The 21,250-nt window shown below is 45.3% G+C and overlaps 1 protein-coding gene across 2 annotated transcripts in view; it reads right to left on the reverse strand.

Annotated features, from left to right (window-relative positions):
- Positions 1–21,250, reverse strand: part of LOC137434487 (ceramide transfer protein) — a 78,107-nt gene that overhangs the window by 3,690 nt on the left and 53,167 nt on the right. Inside the window, exons 8-11 of one of the 2 annotated variants that reach the window (XM_068127540.2) lie at positions 19,662–19,757; positions 19,376–19,508; positions 15,403–15,473; positions 885–1,004 (exon numbers count right to left, since the gene is read on the reverse strand). In XM_068127540.2, coding sequence (XP_067983641.1) covers positions 885–1,004; positions 15,403–15,473; positions 19,376–19,508; positions 19,662–19,757 — 420 coding nt within the window. The remainder of the gene's footprint in view (positions 1–884; positions 1,005–15,402; positions 15,474–19,375; positions 19,509–19,661; positions 19,758–21,250) is intronic. The other variant, XM_068127541.2, reaches the window with a different exon arrangement.

Consider the following 21,250-nt stretch of genomic DNA (forward strand, 5'->3'; position numbering starts at 1 on the left):
ATTTCCTTCACCAGATGTATGATCACGATGGAAACTCTCAGATGGATATGTTTAATGTCTGATTTGATCGAGGTCCGAGCACGTACTCCAGGTGCCTCCCTCTACGCTGCAGGTACACTTGGATTCGACTGGGAAAATGTTTATTATTCTGACACATTCACCTGCGGTGATTGAACGGATTTCGTTGGTTATTGCTGTTTTGAGATCATCTATGGATTGTGGCCTCCCTCGGTAGATGTTCTCCTGAAGCATCGAACCCTGAACTCGGTTTGAATATTCTCGAAGTATTTAGTTCTCAGGTAGATTTCGACTGAATTTTTTTTCTTTAGTTGTCCACGGCCTGTTGGAAATGTGGGTCTATCCTGACTAAATCTAAATCTGTGGACTATGCGTGAACTCCACTTTGCACACCTGCAAAAAGTCAGAGGATATCATCAGTAAGGAGGGACTTATTCTCCGGGTATGATGTCAGAACCGTTTTTTGTGGACATGGCAGGTACATGAATTGCATGGACAATGGGAGACATTGGACAAAGCAACACGATGTATGGGATTTGAACCCGAGATCAAATAATCAGGTGCTACGTACACAAAGGTGGGAACACCAAAACAGGTCAATTTGGTAAACCTCCTCGATGTTTAAGAGGACGTTTTGTTAAATAATTGCAACAAAAAAAGTTGGACAAACCCAAGCAAAATATCAATTTAATTTATAGATCTGGATTATTGCAAAAATCAAACAGGTATGATATTGATTCCTGGGAAAGGCTCTCCTTGACAAAAATAGATTCAAATAATTTTGATTGTTTGCATTTCCTGTGATGATTTTATTACCCAAAACATTTGAAAACCATAAAATGTAGGTTTCTCATAGCTATACTTACAGGAGCATCAGGGTGATCCACTGATACGTTGCATACGAGCCATGTGTTCACAGCAGTTGTCGGAACCTTGTAGATGCAGGACAGGAACACAATATCTCGCTGGGAAGAAGGCCAAATGCGCTGTAGATAAAGATCCAAGTATAAAGTGTGTGTGTACGTGCATGCATGTGTATGTGTGTCTACATATATACAGACTTGGCATTTAATATGGAATATTTTTTTGTGGGGGTGAACTTACTTTTCAAGATGTCTTAGAACCAAAAGTTCATTGGAATTATGTTGAAATTATTCTAGATTTTGTTAATGTGACCTTTAAAAGAAACAAAAACCACATTTGACATTTCGAAACAAATAAATTGATCCTTGAAAGTGATGTAAACTGATATCGAACTCAATTCATGGACAGTACTGTGTTAAGCTTCTGTACGTTTTCCAGAAGTATCTCTTTATTTTGCACATTAGCGAATTTTTTTTAACAAAAACAAAAGTTAAATTACGACTGGGATTACGGACAGTAAAATTACAGTTCAGTACTTCGTGTAACCTCCACGAGCATTCAGGAGAGCACGTACACAATGAGGCATGCTGTTCACGAGATTTGCCAAGGTTTGGACAGGAATCGCTTGCCATGCAGTGACAATAGCCTGCTGCAATTCACGCACAGAGGTCGGCTGCTGGTCCAAGTGGTCGATTTGATGCGTTAATTCTGCCCACAAGTTCTCTATCGGATTCATATCCGGGGACATGGCAGGCCACTCCATATGCTCTACACCACGGTCAGCAAAAAAGTGTTGGATCATGCGAGCACGATGAGGCCGTGCATTGTCATCTTGAAAAACAAAGTTTCCTCGAAAGGCTGCACGAGCAAATGGAAGCAATGTTTCTTCCAGAATGGCCCTGTACTTGAACTGGTTCAGGTTTCCATTCAGAACAACCAGGTCAGTTTTGCCCCCTGCATGAAAAGCAGCCCAAACGGTCACCCCACCACCTCCAGCCTGGACTCTTGGCACTATACAATCTTTGTTGTAGGCTTCATGCACTTGTCTGCGCACTCGGACACGGCCATCTTGACGATAGACCAGAAATCTAGACTCGTCACTGAAGATCGCGTGATTCCAGTGTCCTGGCTGCCATTGACGGTGCTCTCTGGCCCACTGCAATCGGCGCTGGCAGTGTTGTCTGGTCAGGCGTGGCTTTCTCAGGGGACGCCTGGCACGATAGCCTGCTTGAACCAGTCGTTGGTTGGCTAGCCTTCTGGATACAGGCACATTTGTCAGTTGCTGCCACTCAGCCCTAAGCCGATTAGCTGACTTTGTACGGCCATTGTGGACTAACCGGTGCAGCTGGCGATCATCCCTCCTTGTGGTTCTGCGGGGACGTCCTGGCCTCGGTATTGAAGTAAGGACACCCCTCTGAGCATTTCGTGTCAGGATCTTTGACACCTGACCTTGGGTGATGCCATACTGCCGAGCAATAGCACGCTGTTTCATGCCGTAATTTCGTAAAGCCACCACTCCATGACAAACAGCATTGTCGAGTTGACGGACCATCTCCAGAGGAAGCGGCAATAACTTTTGGAGACGTGCAGCAGTTGTTTTCCACCAATACAGAACGCAACAACCCTTGTATACCCGACTGTGAAGCCAATCATCAAATGCAACTGTCCGTACATTTTGCCACGCCACCTGTGATATAATCCTGTTGTTGACTTCTTGCTGCGACAGACAATCAGTGACATGGTTCTTTTAACAAATAAATCACCAAAGTGTAAAATAAACTCACCAGATTGATATACTGAGTTAAGAAAGTAAACCCAAGTCAAGAAAAAAAAATTATTCCATATTAAATGCCAAGTCTGTATATATATACAGACTTTTTTTTTTATTTTCTTTTTTTGTATACATGATCGAGGCTCGTGAAAGAGCGAACATTAATCAAACAGAAAGACAAACAGACACATAAAACAAATAACATCGGGAGCGGTAGACAAGATGTGGAGAGAGGGGGAAGGACACAAACACAACATTTGAGAGCAGGGACCGAGAGACATGGAGACATCGAGAGAACTGTGGGAGGGAGAAGGCTTTGGGGGGGAGGCATGGGAAGGGGGGGGGGGTGGGAGAGGTATAAAACATATGGGACACTGCCAGGACTTCCAGGAAAGAAGTTGGAATTTCAAACAAGGTGGATCTGGGGTGAATTAGTGGGGGTAGAAAAGATCAGGGTTTTGGATGGGGGAAGATAAGAGATGGTGGTGAACAGCTGTTTTAAAGACCTGGAGGGAGGAGTGTGATTGAAGTGAGTGTGGGAGTTTGTTCCAGAGGCGGGAGAAAAGAGGAATGAAAGAGTGAAGGTGAGCAGAGAGCCGAGATTTCGGCAGTTTAACCATCAGTGGGTGGCTGGCAGATCTTGTGCGACCTGTAGGAATATTTGGGGGACAGAGCACAGAGAGAGCTGGGGGAGCAAGGCCGGAGAGGAGTCGGTAGAAGACAGAAAGACCACCTACCTGCCTGCGGTGAGTGAGTGAAAGGCCCTCAGAGATAGCTTCATCGCGGGAGATTCCAATGATTCTGAAAGCTTTGGATTCAACAGCGTGAAGCCGAGCCAGGTGTGAGGCAGGAGCACCACCCCATAGGGGAGAACAGTATTCCATTGAGCTGCGGATGAAAGCCTTGTATGTGGTGAGGAGCTCAGGTGTGCCTAGGAAGGACTTCGCACGACGGAGGATGCCCAGTCGGCGACTGGCTTTGGAGGCCAGCTTGGAAATGTGGTTTTCCCAAGAAAGATCATGGCAGATAGTGAGACCCAAAAGCTTGAGCGACAGAACTTCTTGGAGAGGATTGTTGAGAAAGTAGATGGGAGGGTTGTCCAGTCGATCTTTTCGGAGAGACATAGTAAGAGTGTGAGATTTGTCAGGACTTGGCATTTAATATGGAATTTTTTTTTTCTTGACTTGGGTTTACTTTCTGAACTCAGTATATCAATCTGGTGAGTTTCTTTTACCCTTCGGTGATGTCTTTGTTGAAAGAACCATGTCACTGATTGTCTTTCGCAGCAAAAAGTCAATAACAGGATTATATCACAGGTGGCGTGGCAAAATGTAAGGACAGGTACATTTGACGATTGGCTTCACAATCGGGTATATAAGGGTTGTTGCGTTCTGCATTAGTGGAAAACAACTGCTGCACATCTACAAAAGTTATTGCCGCTTCTTCTGGAGATGGTCTGTCAACTCAACAATGCTGTTTGTCATGGAGTGGCGGCTTTACGAAATTCTGGCATGAAACAGCGTGCTATTGCTCGGCAGTATGGCATCACGCAAGGTCAGGTGTCAAAGAACCTGAAACGAAATGCTCAGAGGGGTGTCCCTACTCCAATACCGAGGCCAGGACGTCCACGCAGAACCACAAGGAGAGATGATCGCCAGCTGCACCGGTTAGTCTGCAATGGCCGTACCAAGTCAGCTAATCGGCTTAGGGCTGAGTGGCAGCAACTGACAAATATGCCTGTATCCAGAAGGCTCGTCAACCAACGACTGGTTCAAGCAGGCTATCGTGCCAGGCGTCCCCTGAGAAAGCCACGCCTGACCAGACAACACAGCCAGCGCCGATTGCAGTGGGCCAGAGAGCACCGTCAATGGCAGCCAGGACACTGGAATCACGTGACCTTCAGTGACGAGTCTAGATTTCTGGTCTATCGTCAAGATGGCCGCGTCTGAGTGCGCAGACAAGTGCATGAAGCCCACAACGAAGATTGTATAGTGCCAAGAGTCCAAGCTGGAGGTGGTGGGGTGACCGTTTGGGCTGCTTTTCATGCAGGGGGAAAAACTGACCTGGTTGTTCTGAATGGAAACCTGAACCAGTTCAAGTACAGGGTCATTCTGGAAGAAACATTGCTTCCATTTGCTCGTGCAGCCTTTCGAAGAAACTTTGTCTTCCAAGATGACAATGCACGGCCTCATCGTGCTCGCATGATCCAACACTTTCTTGGTGACCGTGGTGTAGAGCATATGGAGTGGCCTGCCATGTCCCCAGATATGAATCCGATAGAGAACTTGTGGGCAGAATTAACGCGTCAAATCAACAACTTGGACCAGCAGCCTACCTCTGTGCGTGAATTGCAGCAGACTATTGTCACTGCATGGCAAGCGATTCCTGTCCAAACCTTGGCAAATCTCGTGAACAGCATGCCTCGACGTGTACGTGCTCTCCTGAATGCTCGTGGAGGTTACACGAAGTACTGAACTGTAATTTTACTGTCCGTAATCCCAGTCATAATTTAGCTTTTGTTTTTATTGAAATTTTTTTTGGCTAATGTGCAAAATAGAGAGATTTTTTGGAAAACGTACAGAAGTTTAACACAGTACTGTCCGTGAATTGAGTTCGATATCAGTTTACATCACTTTCAAGGATCAATTTATTTGCTTCGAAATGTCAAATGTGGTTTTTGTTTCTTTTAAAGGTCACATTAACAAAATCGAGAATAATTTCAACATAATTCCAATGAACTTTTGGTTCTCAGTCATCTTGAAAAGTAAGTTCACCCCCACAAAAAATATATTCCATATTAAATGCCAAGTCTGTGTGTGTATATATATATATATATATATATATATATATATATATATATATATATATATATATATATATATATATATATATATATATATATATATATATATATATACACACATGTATATATCAACGACATAACAGCGTGACGAGCACTGTCCCGATCTCCTGTGGACCGAAGTCCTACACCAAAGCGTCACCTCCGTCCCGGAAGCCTCAGCCCGGCCACTCTGTCAACAGACAGATGTCAACAGGGTTATGCGGTATTTACCGTGTGAGACATAATCCGTGGCTGATGCTCACCATTAAAGCTAGGAGGTGCCTTGATCAACTTAATAGACGAGTTTGGTCCTCATTGGTTCGATTTTTTGCAGTATGCCGTCCTGACGATGGCGCAAATCGTACCTGACAGGAGTAATGCCCTGTCAGTGGATTAAGGGGTCTTACTCCTATTGAGAGGAGTGGTCCCAATTGAATGACCATGCATTGTGGCCCCTCGGGGGCATGATGCATGCGTTTGAATGACCATGTGCTTCCCCCTTGGGGTTGAGGCGCATGTGTATTGTTATTGGGACAGCCTTGTTGACGTTGTGCCTTGACCATGGGGTCAAGGTGCACGTCCGAGGCTGTTCAAATGTTTGACTTTTTACCTTTTTTCACAAGCAAAAAAGGCAGGCCTTAGCTGTGGCCCCAAAACAGCTGGTAGACCTGCATGCAAATCGGACCTGGCAGGAGTAATGCCCTGTCGGTGGATTAAGGGGTCTTACTCCTATTAAGAGGAGTGGTCCCAATTGTATGACCATGCATTGTGGCCCTTCGGGGGCATGATGCATGAGTTTGAATGACCATGTGCTTCCCCCTTGTGGTTGAGGCGCATGTGTATTGTTATGGGGACAGCCTTGTTGACGTTGTGCGTTGGCCATGGGGTCAAGGTGCACGTCCGAGGCTGTTCAAATGTTTGACTTTTTACCTTTTTTCACAAGCAAAAAAGGCAGGCCTTGCGCAGGCCCTAAAAGCGCTGGTAGACCTGCATGCAAATCGGACCTGGCAGGAGTAATGCCCTGTCGGTGGATCAAGGGGTCTTACTCCTATTAAGAGGAGTGGTCCCAATTGTATGACCATGCATTGTGGCCCCTCGGGGGCATGATGCATGCGTTTGAATGACAATGTGCTTCCCCCTTGGGGTTGAGGCGCATGTGTATTGTTATGGGGACAGCCTTGTTGACGTTGTGCCTTGGCCATGGGGTCAAGGTGCACGTCCGAGGCTGTTCAAATGTTTGACCTATTACCTTTTTTCACAAGCAAAAAAGGCAGGCCTTGCGCAGGCCCTAAAAGTGCTGGTCGACCTGCATGCAAATCGGACCTGGCAGGAGTAATGCCCTGTCGGTGGATTAAGGGGGTCTTACTCCTATTAAGAGGAGTGGTCCCAATTGTATGACCATGCATTGTGGCCCTTCGGGGGCATGATGCATGAGTTTGAATGACCATGTGCTTCCCCCCCCCTGGGGTTGAGGCGCATGTGTATTGTTATGGGGACAGCCTTGTTGACGTTGTGCCTTGGCCATGGGGTCAAGGTGCACGTCCGACGCTGTTCAAATGTTTGACCTTTTACCTTTTTTCACAAGCAAAAAAGGCAGGCCTTGCGCAGGCCCTAAAAGCGCTGGTAGACCTGCATGCAAATCGGACCTGGCAGGAGTAATGCCCTGTCGGTGGATTAAGGGGTCTTACTCCTATTAAGAGGAGTGGTCCCAATTGTATGACCATGCATTGTGGCCCTCCGGGGGCATGATGCATGCGTTTGAATGACCATGTGCTTCCCCCTTGGGGTTGAGGCGCATGTGTAATGTTATTGGGACAGCCTTGTTGACGTTGTGCCTTGGCCATGGGGTCAAGGTGCACGTCCAAGGCTGTTCAAATGTTTGGCTTTTTACCTTTTTTCACAAGCAAAAAAGGCAGGCCTTTCCTGTGGCCCCAAAACAGGCTGGTAGACCTGCATGCAAATCGGACCTGGCAGGAGTAATGCCCTGTCAGTGGATTAAGGGGTCTTACTCCTATTAAGAGGAGTGGTCCCAATTGTATGACCATGCATTGTGGCCCTCCGGGGGCATGATGCATGCGTTTGAATGACCATGTGCTTCCCCCTTGGGGTTGAGGCGCATGTGTAATGTTATTGGGACAGCCTTGTTGACGTTGTGCCTTGGCCATGGGGTCAAGGTGCACATCCAAGGCTGTTCAAATGTTTGGCTTTTTACCTTTTTTCACAAGCAAAAAAGGCAGGCCTTTCCTGTGGCCCCAAAACAGGCTGGTAGACCTGCATGCAAATCGGACCTGGCAGGAGTAATGCCCTGTCAGTGGATTAAGGGGTCTTACTCCTATTAAGAGGAGTGGTCCCAATTGTATGACCATGCATTGTGGCCCTCCGGGGGCATGATGCATGCGTTTGAATGACCATGTGCTTCCCCCTTGGGGTTGAGGCGCATGTGTAATGTTATTGGGACAGCCTTGTTGACGTTGTGCCTTGGCCATGGGGTCAAGGTGCATGTCCAAGGCTGTTCAAATGTTTGACTTTTTACCTTTTTTCACAAGCAAAAAAGGCAGGCCTTTCCTGTGGCCCCAAAACAGGCTGGTAGACCTGCATGCAAATCGGACCTGGCAGGAGTAATGCCCTGTCGGTGGATTAAGGGGTCTTACTCCTATTAAGAGGAGTGGTCCCAATTGTATGACCATGCATTGTGGCCCTTCGGGGGCATGATGCATGAGTTTGAATGACCATGTGCTTCCCCCTTGGGATTGAGGCGCATGTGTATTGTTATGGGGACAGCCTTGTTGACGTTGTGCGTTGGCCATGGGGTCAAGGTGCACGTCCGAGGCTGTTCAAATGTTTGACTTTTTACCTTTTTTCACAAGCAAAAAAGGCAGGCCTTTCCTGTGGCCCCAAAACAGGCTGGTAGACCTGCATGCAAATCGGACCTGGCAGGAGTAATGCCCTGTCGGTGGATTAAGGGGTCTTACTCCTATTAAGAGGAGTGGTCCCAATTGTATGACCATGCATTGTGGCCCTCCGGGGGCATGATGCATGCGTTTGAATGACCATGTGCTTCCCCCTTGGGGTTGAGACGCATGTGTAATGTTATTGGGACAGCCTTGTTGACGTTGTGCCTTGGCCATGGGGTCAAGGTGCACGTCCAAGGCTGTTCAAATGTTTGACTTTTTACCTTTTTCCATAGCAAAAAAGGCGGGCCTTCCCTGTGGCCCCAAAACAGGTAAACAAGCCTGCAAAATCGTACCTGGCAGGAGTAATGCCCTGTCGGTGGACTAAGGGGTCTTACTCCTATTAAGAGGAGTGGTCCCAATTGTATGACCATGCATTGTGGCCCCTCGGGGGCATGATGCATGCGTTTGAATGACCATGTGCTTCCCCCTTGGGGTTGAGGCGCATGTGTATTGTTATGGGGACAGGCTTGTTGACGTTGTGCCTGTGCCATGGGGTCAAGGTGCACGTCCGAGGCTGTTCAAATGTTTGACTTTTTACCTTTTTCACAAGCAAAAAAGGCAGGCCTTGCGCAGGCCCTAAAAGCGCTGGTAGTCCTGCATGCAAATCGGACCTGGCAGGAGTAATGCCCTGTCGGTGGATTAAAGGGTCTTACTCCTATTAAGAGGAGTGGTCCCAATTGTATGACCATGCATTGTGGCCCCTCGGGGGCATGATGCATGCGTTTGAATGACCATGTGCTTCCCCCTTGGGGTTGAGGCGCATGTGTAATGTTATTGGGACAGCCTTGTCGACGTTTTGCCTTTGCCATGGGGTCAAGGTGCACGTCCAAGGCTGTTCAAATGTTTGACTTTTTACCTTTTTTCATAGCAAAAAAGGCAGGCCTTCCCTGTAGCCCCAAAACAGGTAAACAAGCCTGCAAAATCGTACCTGGCAGGAGTAATGCCCTGTCGGTGGATTAAGGGGTCTTACTCCTATTAAGAGGAGTGGTCCCAATTGTATGACCATGCATTGTGGCCCCTCGGGGGCATGATGCATGCGTTTGAATGACCATGTGCTCCCCCTTTGGGGTTGAGGCGCCTGTGTAATGTTATTGGGACAGCCTTGTTGACGTTGTGCCTTGGCCATGGGGTCAAGGTGCACGTCCAAGGCTGTTCAAATGTTTGACTTTTTACCTTTTTTCATAGCAAAAAAGGCAGGCCTTCCCTGTGGCCCCAAAACAGGGTTAATAGGCCCGAAATCTGGATTGGCGGCTCTGCTTGATGTTTAGCCAATGGGGACCAAAGAATAAATCTCTGTCTGTTGACAGAGTGACCGGGCTGAGGCCTCCGGGACGGAGGTGACGCTTTGGTCTAGGACTTCGGTCCACAGGAGATCGGGACAGCGCTCGTCACGCTGTTATGTTGTTGATTATTATCCCCACCGATCGCACCGCACCCCCTGGTTTTGGTTTGCACTGGTGGGAACGATGGTCTGTGTGGCAGACAGGCTGTTGGTTCCTTGCGGGTTATGCGGTATTTACCATGAGACATAATCCATGGCTGGTGCTCACCATTAAAGCTAGGAGGTGCCTTGATCAATGTGTGTGTGTGTGTGTGTGTGTGTGTGTGTGTGTGTGTGTGTGTGTGTGTGTGTGTGTGTGTGTGTGTGTGTGTGTGTGTGTGTGTGTGTGTGTGTGCGCGCGTGTCGTCATCATCTCTGTTTGCAGGTTTCAGGAGGTGGAACGGAGTCCTCCCAGGACCCAAAGTATCCACTCCCTCTTTGGTGAGGGATCACGGTCCATGGACCAAACTGTTCAACCTTTTCAGAGTTTTGTTCCAAGGGCTCTTTCCAGGATCGTCGCCGAACCCCGGATTGCCTCCAGTTGGAGTTCATTTATGGTAATATTCCCGATGATGGTTTTTTAAATCTCAGTGAGGTTCTTCTTTATCATTCACGTTTCTCCAATTTATCACTGGTATAATTTTGATACTCTTCTGCTTCCAAGATCTCTTGGCCTCATTTTTGATGTCCTGGTATTTGGTTATTTTCTTGATTTCTGCATTGTTTAGGCCAAAATCCCTGGGTACTGATATCCCAATCATCAATGCTGTCTGTTCCTTTCTTTTCCTGAGTAAAATGTCCGGACGCAATGCTTTGTTTTCTATGTTCACACTCAATGGAATCATCAGGTTGTATGTGAACATGACGTCCTCATTTTCAGTGATTGCCCTTGGTTTGCGTTTCCATGAGTTTTCTGGTTCTGGGATGTTTATAATTTTTTGCAGATTTGCCAATGAATCACTCTGCATACTTTGTTGTGCCGTTGTGTGTAAAGTTGTTCTGATAATAGTGTTTTGCATCCCGAGAGCAGGTGACTAGTACTTTCTATTTGTTTTGCAGAATCTACACTTGTCCGTCTGGCTCAGTTCCGCCATTTTTAAAAATCTATTGGTGTAGTGTCCTTGATCTTGGCCGTTTATTTATGAATCGTTCTCTGTCCCAGTTGAGCTGACCTCTTCTTCACCATTCCAATGATCCTTCTTTAACCATCCCCGCTCTGTCCAATTATTTTTTGTATTTTCCTGCGCTTTTGTCATTCTCCCAGTTGTTGGTTTATATTTCTTGATATTTCTTTTTATATATTTATTTTGTCTTTTTTGCAATTGTTGGGCTGTATTTGTTGCTGTTTCATTTACCTGTGTGGCACCTTATATTCTCCACCTGTTTTTGGAAATTCTTTGCAAGGTGAGTTGGGGATACTTTTTCACGTTTGTTGTGTTCATGTTTGTTGATAAATTGCATCTGATAGTCTGTTGAGCATTTCACATACTCAGCTAGTCCTACACTCGTCGCTCTGTGCACCTGGTTGAGTTCCATCAGGCCGCTCCTCCCTCTCATCTTGGCAGGTACATTCTCGGGATGCACTGTTTTTTGTAAAACATCTTGTGGATGGGAAGGAGTTTTCTTGTTTTGATGTCTAACTTGTTGACTTCTGATTGGGCCCAATTTATTTTTACGCAGCTACAGTCACGTGAAAAAGTAAGTACACCCCGTGTAAAGTTTTGACTTTTTCAACATATTTCAACATACAGCTATTTGATCTTCATTTCAATAACATTGACAGATAAAGGTGATATAATATAACAAATATCATGAAACATTTACATTTTGTAGTACATTGTATAATTTAAATAAACATAAATGCAAATTTCGCATGTGGAAAAAGTAAGTACACCCTTGACTCTAATAGGTGGTATTGCCCCCTTTGGCAGAAACAACCTCAAGTAGGCGTTTCTTATAACTGTCTACCAGTCTCTGACATCGACTGGGAGAAATTTTTGCCCACTCCTCCATGCAGAATTCTTTCAGCTGTGCGATGTTTGAGGGGTTTCTTACATGCACAGCTCGTTTCTAATCCCCCCACAACATCTCGATGGGATTTAGATCCGGGCTTTGACTTGGCCATTCCAGAACCCTCCATTTCTTCCTTTTCAGCCATTTCACATTTTCACACAGACCACATTTCAAATCTGGCCTCCAAAGCCAGTCGCCGACTGGGCATCCTCTGTCGTGCGAAGTCCTTCCTTGGCACACCTCAGCTCCTCACCACATACAAGGCTTTCATCCGCAGCTCAATGGAATACTGCTCTCCCATCTGGGCCGGTGCTCCTGCCTCACACCTAGCTCGCCTTCACGCTGTTGAAACCAAAGCATTCAGAATCATTGGAATCTCCCGCGATGAACCTAACTCCAAGGGCCTCTCACTCACTCACCGCAGGCAGGTTGGTGGTCTTTCCGTCTTCTACCGACTCCTCTCTGGCCTTGCCTCCCCCCCCCCCCCCCCCAGCTCTCTCTGGGCTCTGTCCCCCAAATATTCCTACAGGTCGCACAAGATCTGCCTGCAACCCTCTTATGGTTAAACTGCCAAAATCAAGACTCTCTGCTCACCTTCACTCCTTCATTCCTCTTTTCTCCCGCCTCTGGAACAAACTCCCTCACTCTCTTCAATCCCACTCCACCCTCCAAGTCTTTAAAACAGCTGTTCACCACCATCTCTTATCTTCCCCCATCCAAAACCTTGATCTTTTCTACCCCCGCTAATTTCACCCCAATTCCACTTTTTTGAAATACCAACTTCTGTCCAGGAAGTCCTTGGTGTCCTTGTGTTTTATACTTCTCCCTCCCCCTTCCCATGCCTCCTCCCCCCGGGCCCTCTCCCTTCCACACATCTCCCTGCTCTCGGATGTTGTGTTTGTGTGCTTCCCCTTCTCTCCCCATCTTGTCTTCCGCTCCCTCTTTTTGGGTATTTTGTTTGTCTGGTTGATTTGTTTGTGAAGTAAATGTTAGCTCTTTCACGAGCCTCGATTCAGTATACAAAAAAAAAAAAAATTCCTTAGTGGATTTACTGGTATGTTTAGGGTCATTGTCATGTTGGAACGTTCACCTTCGGTTGAGCTTCAACTTTCCGACAGATGGCCTCACATTATCCTCAAGCACCCTCTGGTACAATGAAGAATTCATCGTGGATTCTATGATGGTGAGCTGCCCAGGCCCTGATGCAGCAAAGCTGCCCCAAACCATAATATTTCCACCACCATGCTTTACAGTTGGTAACAGGTTCTTGTGGTCAAATGCTGTCTTTGGTTTTCGCCAAACATGTCTTCTGGTACTGTGGCCAAATAGCTCTACCTTTGACTCATTTGTCCAGAGCACATTGTTCCAGAAGTGCTGGTCTTTGCCTAGGTGTTCATTGGTAAACTTTAGTCTTGCCCTGATGTTCTTTCTGGACAGCAAAGGTTTCCTCCTGGCACACCTCCCATGTAGATCAAATTTGTGCAGCCGCTTTCTAATGGTATACTCGTGCACTTTGACATCAACAGTGGCAAGAGCTACCTGTAGGTCCCGTGATGACATTCTGGGGTCCTTAGATACTTCTTTCAGCATCTTGCGGTCTGCTCTCGGGCTGAACTTGCTGGGGTGGCCTGGCCTGAACAAGTTGGCAGTTGTTTGGAATCTTCTCCACTTGTAGATGATCTTCCGGACAGTCGAATGATTGATTTCAAATTGTTTGGAGATCTTTTTAAATCCCTTCCCAGACTCGTGGGCATCTATAACCTTCTTTCTGAAGGCCTCAGAGAGCTCTTTTGATCTAGGCATGGTGACGCCGCACACTTCAACAACAAAGAGCAAACCAAACTAAATGTCTGAGGTTTAAATAAGACAGGTTACTCCAAGATCCTCTCTAACAATTCTAATCATTTGCACCTGAGTTGGTGCACCTGATTACAATTTTAGGTATTTAAAGTAGTGATAAATGTAGGATTGTAGGGGTGTACTTACTTTTTCCACATGTGAAATTTGCATTTATGTTTATTTAAATTATACAATGGACCACAAAATGTAAATGTTTCATGATATTTGTTATATTATATCACCTTTATCTATCAATATTGTTGAAATGAAGATCAAATAGCTGTATGTTGAAATATGTTGAAAAAGTCAAAACTTTACATGGGGTGTACTTACTTTTTCACGTGACTGTATATTGGAACACTGGTACTGCGAGCTGGTTTATGGCTTTGATTTTGTTTCTCAGGGAGAGGTATGTTTTCAGGATCAGCTTCGTTCACATAGGTATTCTTGGGGAGAGGTATGTTTTCAGGATCAGCTTCGTTTCACGTAGGTATTCTTGGGGAGAGGTATGTTTTCAGGATCAGCTTCGTTCACATAGGTATTCTTGGGGAGAGGTATGTTTTCAGGATCAGCTTCGTTTCACGTAGGTATTCTTGGGGAGAGGTATGTTTTCAGGATCAGCTTCGTTCACATAGGTATTCTTGGGGAGAGGTATGTTTTCAGGATCAGCTTCGTTTCACGTAGGTATTCTTGGGGAGAGGTATGTTTTCAGGATCAGCTTCGTTCACATCGGTATTCTTGGGGAGAGGTATGTTTTCAGGATCAGCTTTGTTCTCCGTAGGTATTCTTTGGCGATTGTTTTGCGCATTTGTTTGTGACATATTTGATGTTCCTCTTCGACTCCGAGGTATTTGTATGATGCTTCATTTTCTAGCTGCTGTATTGTTGTTTAAAGGTCGATTTTTATGTTGTCTGTTTTTGTTGGTTTACCTTGTACAAATGTGCACTTGGCATACTTGTCTAGTCCAAATTCCTTTTGAATGTCCTTGGAAAACCATTTACTAGTTTTAGTTGTTCTGTTAATTTTTTGTCATTCGGTGCGAAGAGTTTTAAATCATCCATGTATAGTAGATGTGTCACCTTTCCTATTTCTTTGGATGTTTGTCTTTTGGTTGTTCGGGTGTATCCATATCCTTGTTCATTGATGAGGTTACTTAGTTAGTCCAGAGCCAGACGACCATTTAGTTCTTCTCATTTTCGAATTTTCAAGTGTGGCCTTGTTCATTAGTAAATGGTCAATTGTTCCAATGCAACCTCTCTTACATCCCTTATGTTTTGCCTCTAAACCTTTTGGTTTTTTTTGTTGTGTGTGTTTGTTTGTGTTCTTGCTCCTGAGCACTAACCTATAGTCATTCAGAATGACCTATAACATAGAAAGGGGGTAAGCGTAAACCAGTGTGTGGACTAGGCTAATCACATTTACACCATACCAGGTGGAGTATGCAGAGCATCTCACTCTGAAGGTCGATAATGAGCCAACTGGGTTTTTCCAGCAGTCCAGTAGTGACATGACAGTTATCCCCAAACTTCCTCGAACATATAATCCAAATTCTTTATGCTGTGTTCAGCCTGATTTGACCACTTTGATACCCCCGCTTCCTCCGTAAGCTTGATAAAGTCCGGCATCCTGTTAGTACTACCCACAACACTAGTCTCGTTTCTACGTCGATTTGAAATGGATTTAATTTGCTTCAAACATGTCAAATCTACTCAGAGAACATTCCCTTTTGTTTGCTTTTTGAATAAGTGAATGAACTGATAAAGATCGCGAGAAGCTCACCTTGAGCGTTTGGTGAACAATGATTGTATTTTCTGATAAAACCTCGAGAACCTTGAAATCCTCCATGGCCACTGCAACAAAGCAGAACTCGGTTTAATTTTGCACATTTCTTGGAAAACCACAGGTTGAAAAGTGAAAGTGGCATGATGTTATTATAAAATTAACAACAATCAAATATTTATTTTCATATGAAAGCCTCACATGCGTGTTCTGAAGTCCAGTACTGTTAAAGGGTGATGTGTAACCGATCCTGGTTTGGGGTACATTGATGACTTCTCTTCATCTACCACATCTTCATTTTGCAGATTCCTTCAATTTGTACAACACTATTCCTCACCCCTCTACCAGGCTTTGGAAGCATCACACTTTGCCAGTTTAGATAAAACGATACCTGGTACACCTGTCTTTTCTTTCTTTTTCTTCTTCTTGTCTTTTAATGCAGGAAAGTCTCACACTCGTTCTTTGCACAAGGACTGGCTGGAAAATTCCCCAATTTATTCATGCATGCAGCCTCTGGAAGAGGTACAGTCTCGAGAGTCTATGGGTCTCAGCCATCACCTACCACCTGCTCTGAGCAGATTATCTCCAAACTCACCACTAAAGGCCGCTGCCACCTCAGAATTCTCCTACAGGGCAAAATCCTTCCTCTACCATCCGTGAATTATAAGGACTAGGGCATGCCCGTACTATATATATATATCTAAAATTATATCCCCCCCCTCTATTTACATGAAATGGTTTGGTCCATTCGCAAAGCCAAAGCGGACGGCTTGCGAGTACGGTGACAATCCCCCCCCTCTATTTACATGAAATGGTTTGGTCCAAAGCGAACGGCTTGCGAGTACGGTGACAATCCCCCCCCCCTCTATTTACATGAAATGGTTTGGTCCAAAGCGAACGGCTTGCGAGTACGGTGACAATCCCCCCCCTCTATTTACATGCAATGGTTTGGTCCAAAGCGAACGGCTTGCGGAGTTTGGTAAAGAAATCGCCATAGCTCGGTAACTACTTGTCCGATTAATTTAAAACCTTGAAAAGGCACATCCTCGGGTCCCCAGCAATATACCTGGCAAGTTTCAAGTATATCGGACCGGTAGTTGTCGAGAAACAGCGGTCGCATACACACACACAGACACACACACACACAGAGATTACTGGAATTATAGATAGATGTACAAGAACATAAACAGACCATAGAAGGGAGTACATGGCTTTCTGCTATGGTCTGGTGCTTGTGCTTGCCATACTGCTCTCCCTTTTGGGGAGTCCAAGGCTGACTACGTCATTGGTTTCTCACAACAAGTTGTTTCTCCGTCACTGCAGGCGGGTTGAAGGGTTTGCAATCTCTGGTTCTTTTTGGTTTTGCTCTTCCGCTCTCCGTTCACTCTCCCACTCCCCCTGGCCCTCCTCCAAGCCACAAGCATTCTACCAGAAAATATTTGTCTTGCTACCTTCCTCAAATCGGACACCACTAACTTGTCTGCAATGTGAGAGCAAAGGGCCTTGTGCTTCAGCCTTATCGCAGGAGATGCCACTAATTTTGAGAGCTTTAGACGCTACAGAATCCAGGAGAGACATGTGATGTCGGGGCACCATCTCATAGGAGAAAGCAGTTACTCCATTGAGCTATGGACAAAGACCCTGTCGGTTGAGCAGTTCAGATTTTTCAAAGAACGATTGTATTTTCATATACCTTTGAGTTTTCGGTCCAATCTGACAGTTGTAGTTGTAATTTGCTGACGTTTCTACAATATCTAAGTTGTGGCAGATGTGTGCCACTTTGGAAGGTGGATTTACTGTTGTTGCTAACAGAACACAATATTACAGAATCAAATCGAATATCACATTTCTATTACACAAATCGCAGCAGCGTCCATAGCTATAGCATTATGCATCTAATACTTTCGACAAATCAGTCATCGCTTTCGACGAATCTCTCACACATTGAGCAATGTTCCTTTCTGAATGGTTTATAAAGATATTCCGATGTGCCAATGTGTTGGCTAAGTTTCCTGCCTAGAGTTGAAATTAAGTTATTGTTACGTGTGTGGGGGTAGGTAATGAAATACCTTAGTCGAGATAGAATTGTATAGATTAGCGAGCGTGCCCCCAATGTCGCGAAGAAGAAGAATCTTCATGTATCTAAGTTAGGCCGACTGTCCGGTAAGATCGTATGTGTCCATACGAGGGGTGGAGCTATGCTAATTAGTTAGGACTTAAAAATAATCCGCAGTTTGTAATTGCCCTTGTGATTTTTCCCTTTGTTCTTATAAAATTCACTCGGCCAGCCATGCGATCGGCACATTGCCACAACCACACCGACAAGCCCGACAGAAACCTGAACATTGGCCAATCAGCCAGTGAGCACCGCCCCCGAACATTTTCGATGGGCGGTCAAGAATAGCCGTGAGGTCACACCCCGAATGAGGATTGGTTGAGAAACGATGGGGTGATTAAATCGCGCTTGGTGATTGGAGCGAGCGTGACGTCAGAGGGAACCATCTACAACGGAGGAAGGAAAGTGAAGGGATCCCCATTGTTCTGCTTCTGTTTTTCTGTCTGTCTCTCTCTCTCTCTCTCTCTCTCTCTCTCTCTCTCTCTCTCTCTCTCTCTCTCTCTCTCTCTCTCTCTCTCTGTCTCTGTCGAGGGCGGACGCTGTTGTCTCTGGCTCTCAGCTGCGGCTGGCTCATGTGCGCTTTTTGTGAAAATAATATATCGGAGCTTTGGGGAGCCTTTGCCACGTTGAAGGAGGGGAGGTTGTTCGACTTGGTGGTTTTCAGGGGAGCTGGGGACCGTATTGTGCTAGCTGGTCCGGGATTGAGCGCTGAGACGTTTGGCTGCCTGCTGCACGGCTCGGTGTGCTCGCGTGATTGACCGGCGCCATTGTTTGAGCGCTTCGACATGCGGTCCTCTCGTCGACCGACCCCACCAGAGTGCTCGTCGAGACCAGAGCTGAGTGCCGGCAAAAAGGGGGGGATTTTATTTCTTTTCTTTTATGATTTCCTTGTCTGTAATTGTGTCTGGGTGGAGGGCCTCTCATTTAGGAATTTTAGTTTACCTTACCTTTAGTTTTTCCCTTGTATTATTTTAATAAACCCATTATCTCTTGCATGTTACCTTGTGTTCTGTCTCGTTTATTTGTGGTGGGTTCAAGGAAGCCCAGTGAACTCCGTACAGGTAAGCCTTTGCTACCGTCCAACCTGCGTGTATCACGACCGCCAAGTTGGGTATACGCCTCGGAGTAAAGCTCGTTTTGGTCATCCGTTGCCCTGAGGTCTTCACTACAGAGTCGACACGACATTATAATAAGTTGAAATCATTAATTATTAAGATTATTAGTTGAAATTAGAGGGTTATTAAGGAATGTAAGAGATTCGTCAAAAGCGACGACTCACACCATCGTGGGATGTGGATGTTAGGTTCAATCAAGGTAATGTAAAGAATGGAGTAAGTACAGAGATGAGAAATGAATTTATTTAATGAATCGAGTATGGATAAAACACAGGTACGATGAACTCCACCTGTCTAAGTTTCTTTGTACAGTATCTTTGTATCTGACCTTTTCCAAAACCTCAAAACTCCTCCTTGTGAATCGGACAATTCCGCTTGATGGTCGCTGGATGCAGAACACAAACCGTTTCCTTTTCACTGCTGCCATTGCTTACGAAAGGGGAGAAAGCTAATGTTTCCACTTCATTAATTAATGTACACCCTTATTGGTGGGTTTCTTCTTCCTAATTAAATCTTAACGAGTTTAAACCCCGATTTAAGCGTTTTAGGTGTAATTTCCAGCACGACTATATCTTTCCTGGCTTCCGATTGTACCAGGTCATATCATATGCCATGTCAACTGCACTTTTAAAACAACTTTTTGTCTCTTCCTGACAAAAATACAGATTGCTACATTTGACGCTAATGATCAAAATATTAAGTTGGTCACGAATCTATGAGGCTGCAGAATGTTCAAGCACACCTTCCCATTCTGGCCGGAAGTTGACATCCCAGAAATGGAGGCAGATCTCATGACCCGTCACACCACGTGCTACGTGCGTAGCTTTGTGAGGATCTATTGCCACACCGTCTTTCACCTCTTCCCGATGGTAAACCTGGATGTACAACAGTCATAATCATCTCGGTTGATCGCCACAGGTATAGGTGTTTCTGAAGGTGTAAAATTATATTACGGTGGCTTTCGCCAAACAGCTGAATTTGTGCCTCGTAAATCGACTGTGAATTGATTAATAAAATTACAACCTCACCTTCATCTCTCCTTCCTCAACAAGAATCTCCCAATGGGCATCTCCACCTATATCCTGGAGAGAGAGCTCCAAGTGTTTCTGGATGACGGCTTCAAGCTGCAATGGTAATTTGTACAAACCATAGCAATGTACAGCTTCATACATGACAATAGTTAAAAAATACTTTGGCCTGACAAGTCCATGTTGTATGTTATTGTCCATAACCATTGTATCGTCCAAACGTCATGTCCATAACCGTTGTTACCTCTGTTACCAAGGGTGGATGGAAGTCATGTTTTCACCCCTCTTAGTTTGTCTGTGCGCACAATATCTCAAAGTTTTTTGGCTTTTTTTTGTACACAAAGTCGAGGCTCATGTAAGAGCTAACACATACAACACATAGAAACGTAAACAGAAACGCACATAAAGCATATAATAAAGTGAGAGAGAAGAGGTGGAGAGAGAGGGAAGCACAATAACAGTAGAAAACAAGGACATTGGGAGATCTGTGGAAGGGAGAAGGCTGGGCGGGGTACACGGGATAAAACAATATGGACACGACCAGGAATTTCAGGAATGAAGTCGGAGTTTGAAAAAGGTGGATTTAGGCTGTATTAACTGGGGGTAGAAAAGATCAAGGTTTTGGATGGGGAAGGATAAGAGATGGTGGTGAACAGCTGTTTTAAAGACCTGGAGGGAGGAGTGGGATTGAAGAGAGTGGGGGAGTTTTGAAAAGACGGATTAGTATAATATGTGTATATAATATTATATATATGTGGATTAGTATACACACAGTGCATTCAGAAAGTATTCAGACCCGTTCACTTTTTTCACATTTTGTTATGCTGCAGCTTTATGCTGAAGTCGTTTAATTTCATTTTTTCCCTCATCAATCTACACTCAATACCCCATAATGACAAAGAGAAAACAGGATTTTAGAAAGTTTTGCAAATTTATTAAAAAGAAAAAACTGAAATATCACATTGACAAAAGTATTCAGACCCTTTGCTATGACACTTGAAATTTAGCTCAGGTGCCTCCCATTTCTCTTGATCATCTCTGAGATGTTCCGACACCTCGATTGGAGTCCACCTGTGGTAAATTCAATTGATTGGACATGATTTGGAAAGGCACACACCTGTCTATGTAAGGTCTCACAGCTGACAATGCATATCAGAGCAAAAACCAAGCCATGAGGTCGAAGGAACTGCCTGCAGAGCTCAGAGACAGGATTGTGTCGAGGCACAGATCTGGGGAAGCCGACAAAAAAAATCTCTGCTGCATTGAAGGTTCCCAGGAGCACAGTGGCCTTCATAATTCTTAAATGGAAGAAGCTTGGAACAACCAGGACTCTTCCTAGAGCTGGCCGCCCGGCCAAACTGAGCAATCGGGGGAGAAGGGCCTTGGTAAGAGAGGTGACCAGGAACCCGATGGTCACTCTGGCTGAGCTCCAGAGATCCTGTGTGGAGATGGGAGAAACTTCCAGAAGGACAACCATCACTGCAACACTCCACCGATTTGGGCTTCATGGCAGAGTGGCCAGACAGAAACCTCTCCTCAGTGAAAGACACATGAAAGCCCGCTTGGAGTTTGCAAAAAAGCACCTAAAG

The sequence above is a fragment of the Myxine glutinosa genome, chromosome 10, assembly GCF_964187855.1.
Source record: "Myxine glutinosa chromosome 10, kmMyxGlut1.1, whole genome shotgun sequence".
NCBI classification, from domain to species: Eukaryota; Metazoa; Chordata; class Myxini; order Myxiniformes; family Myxinidae; genus Myxine; species Myxine glutinosa.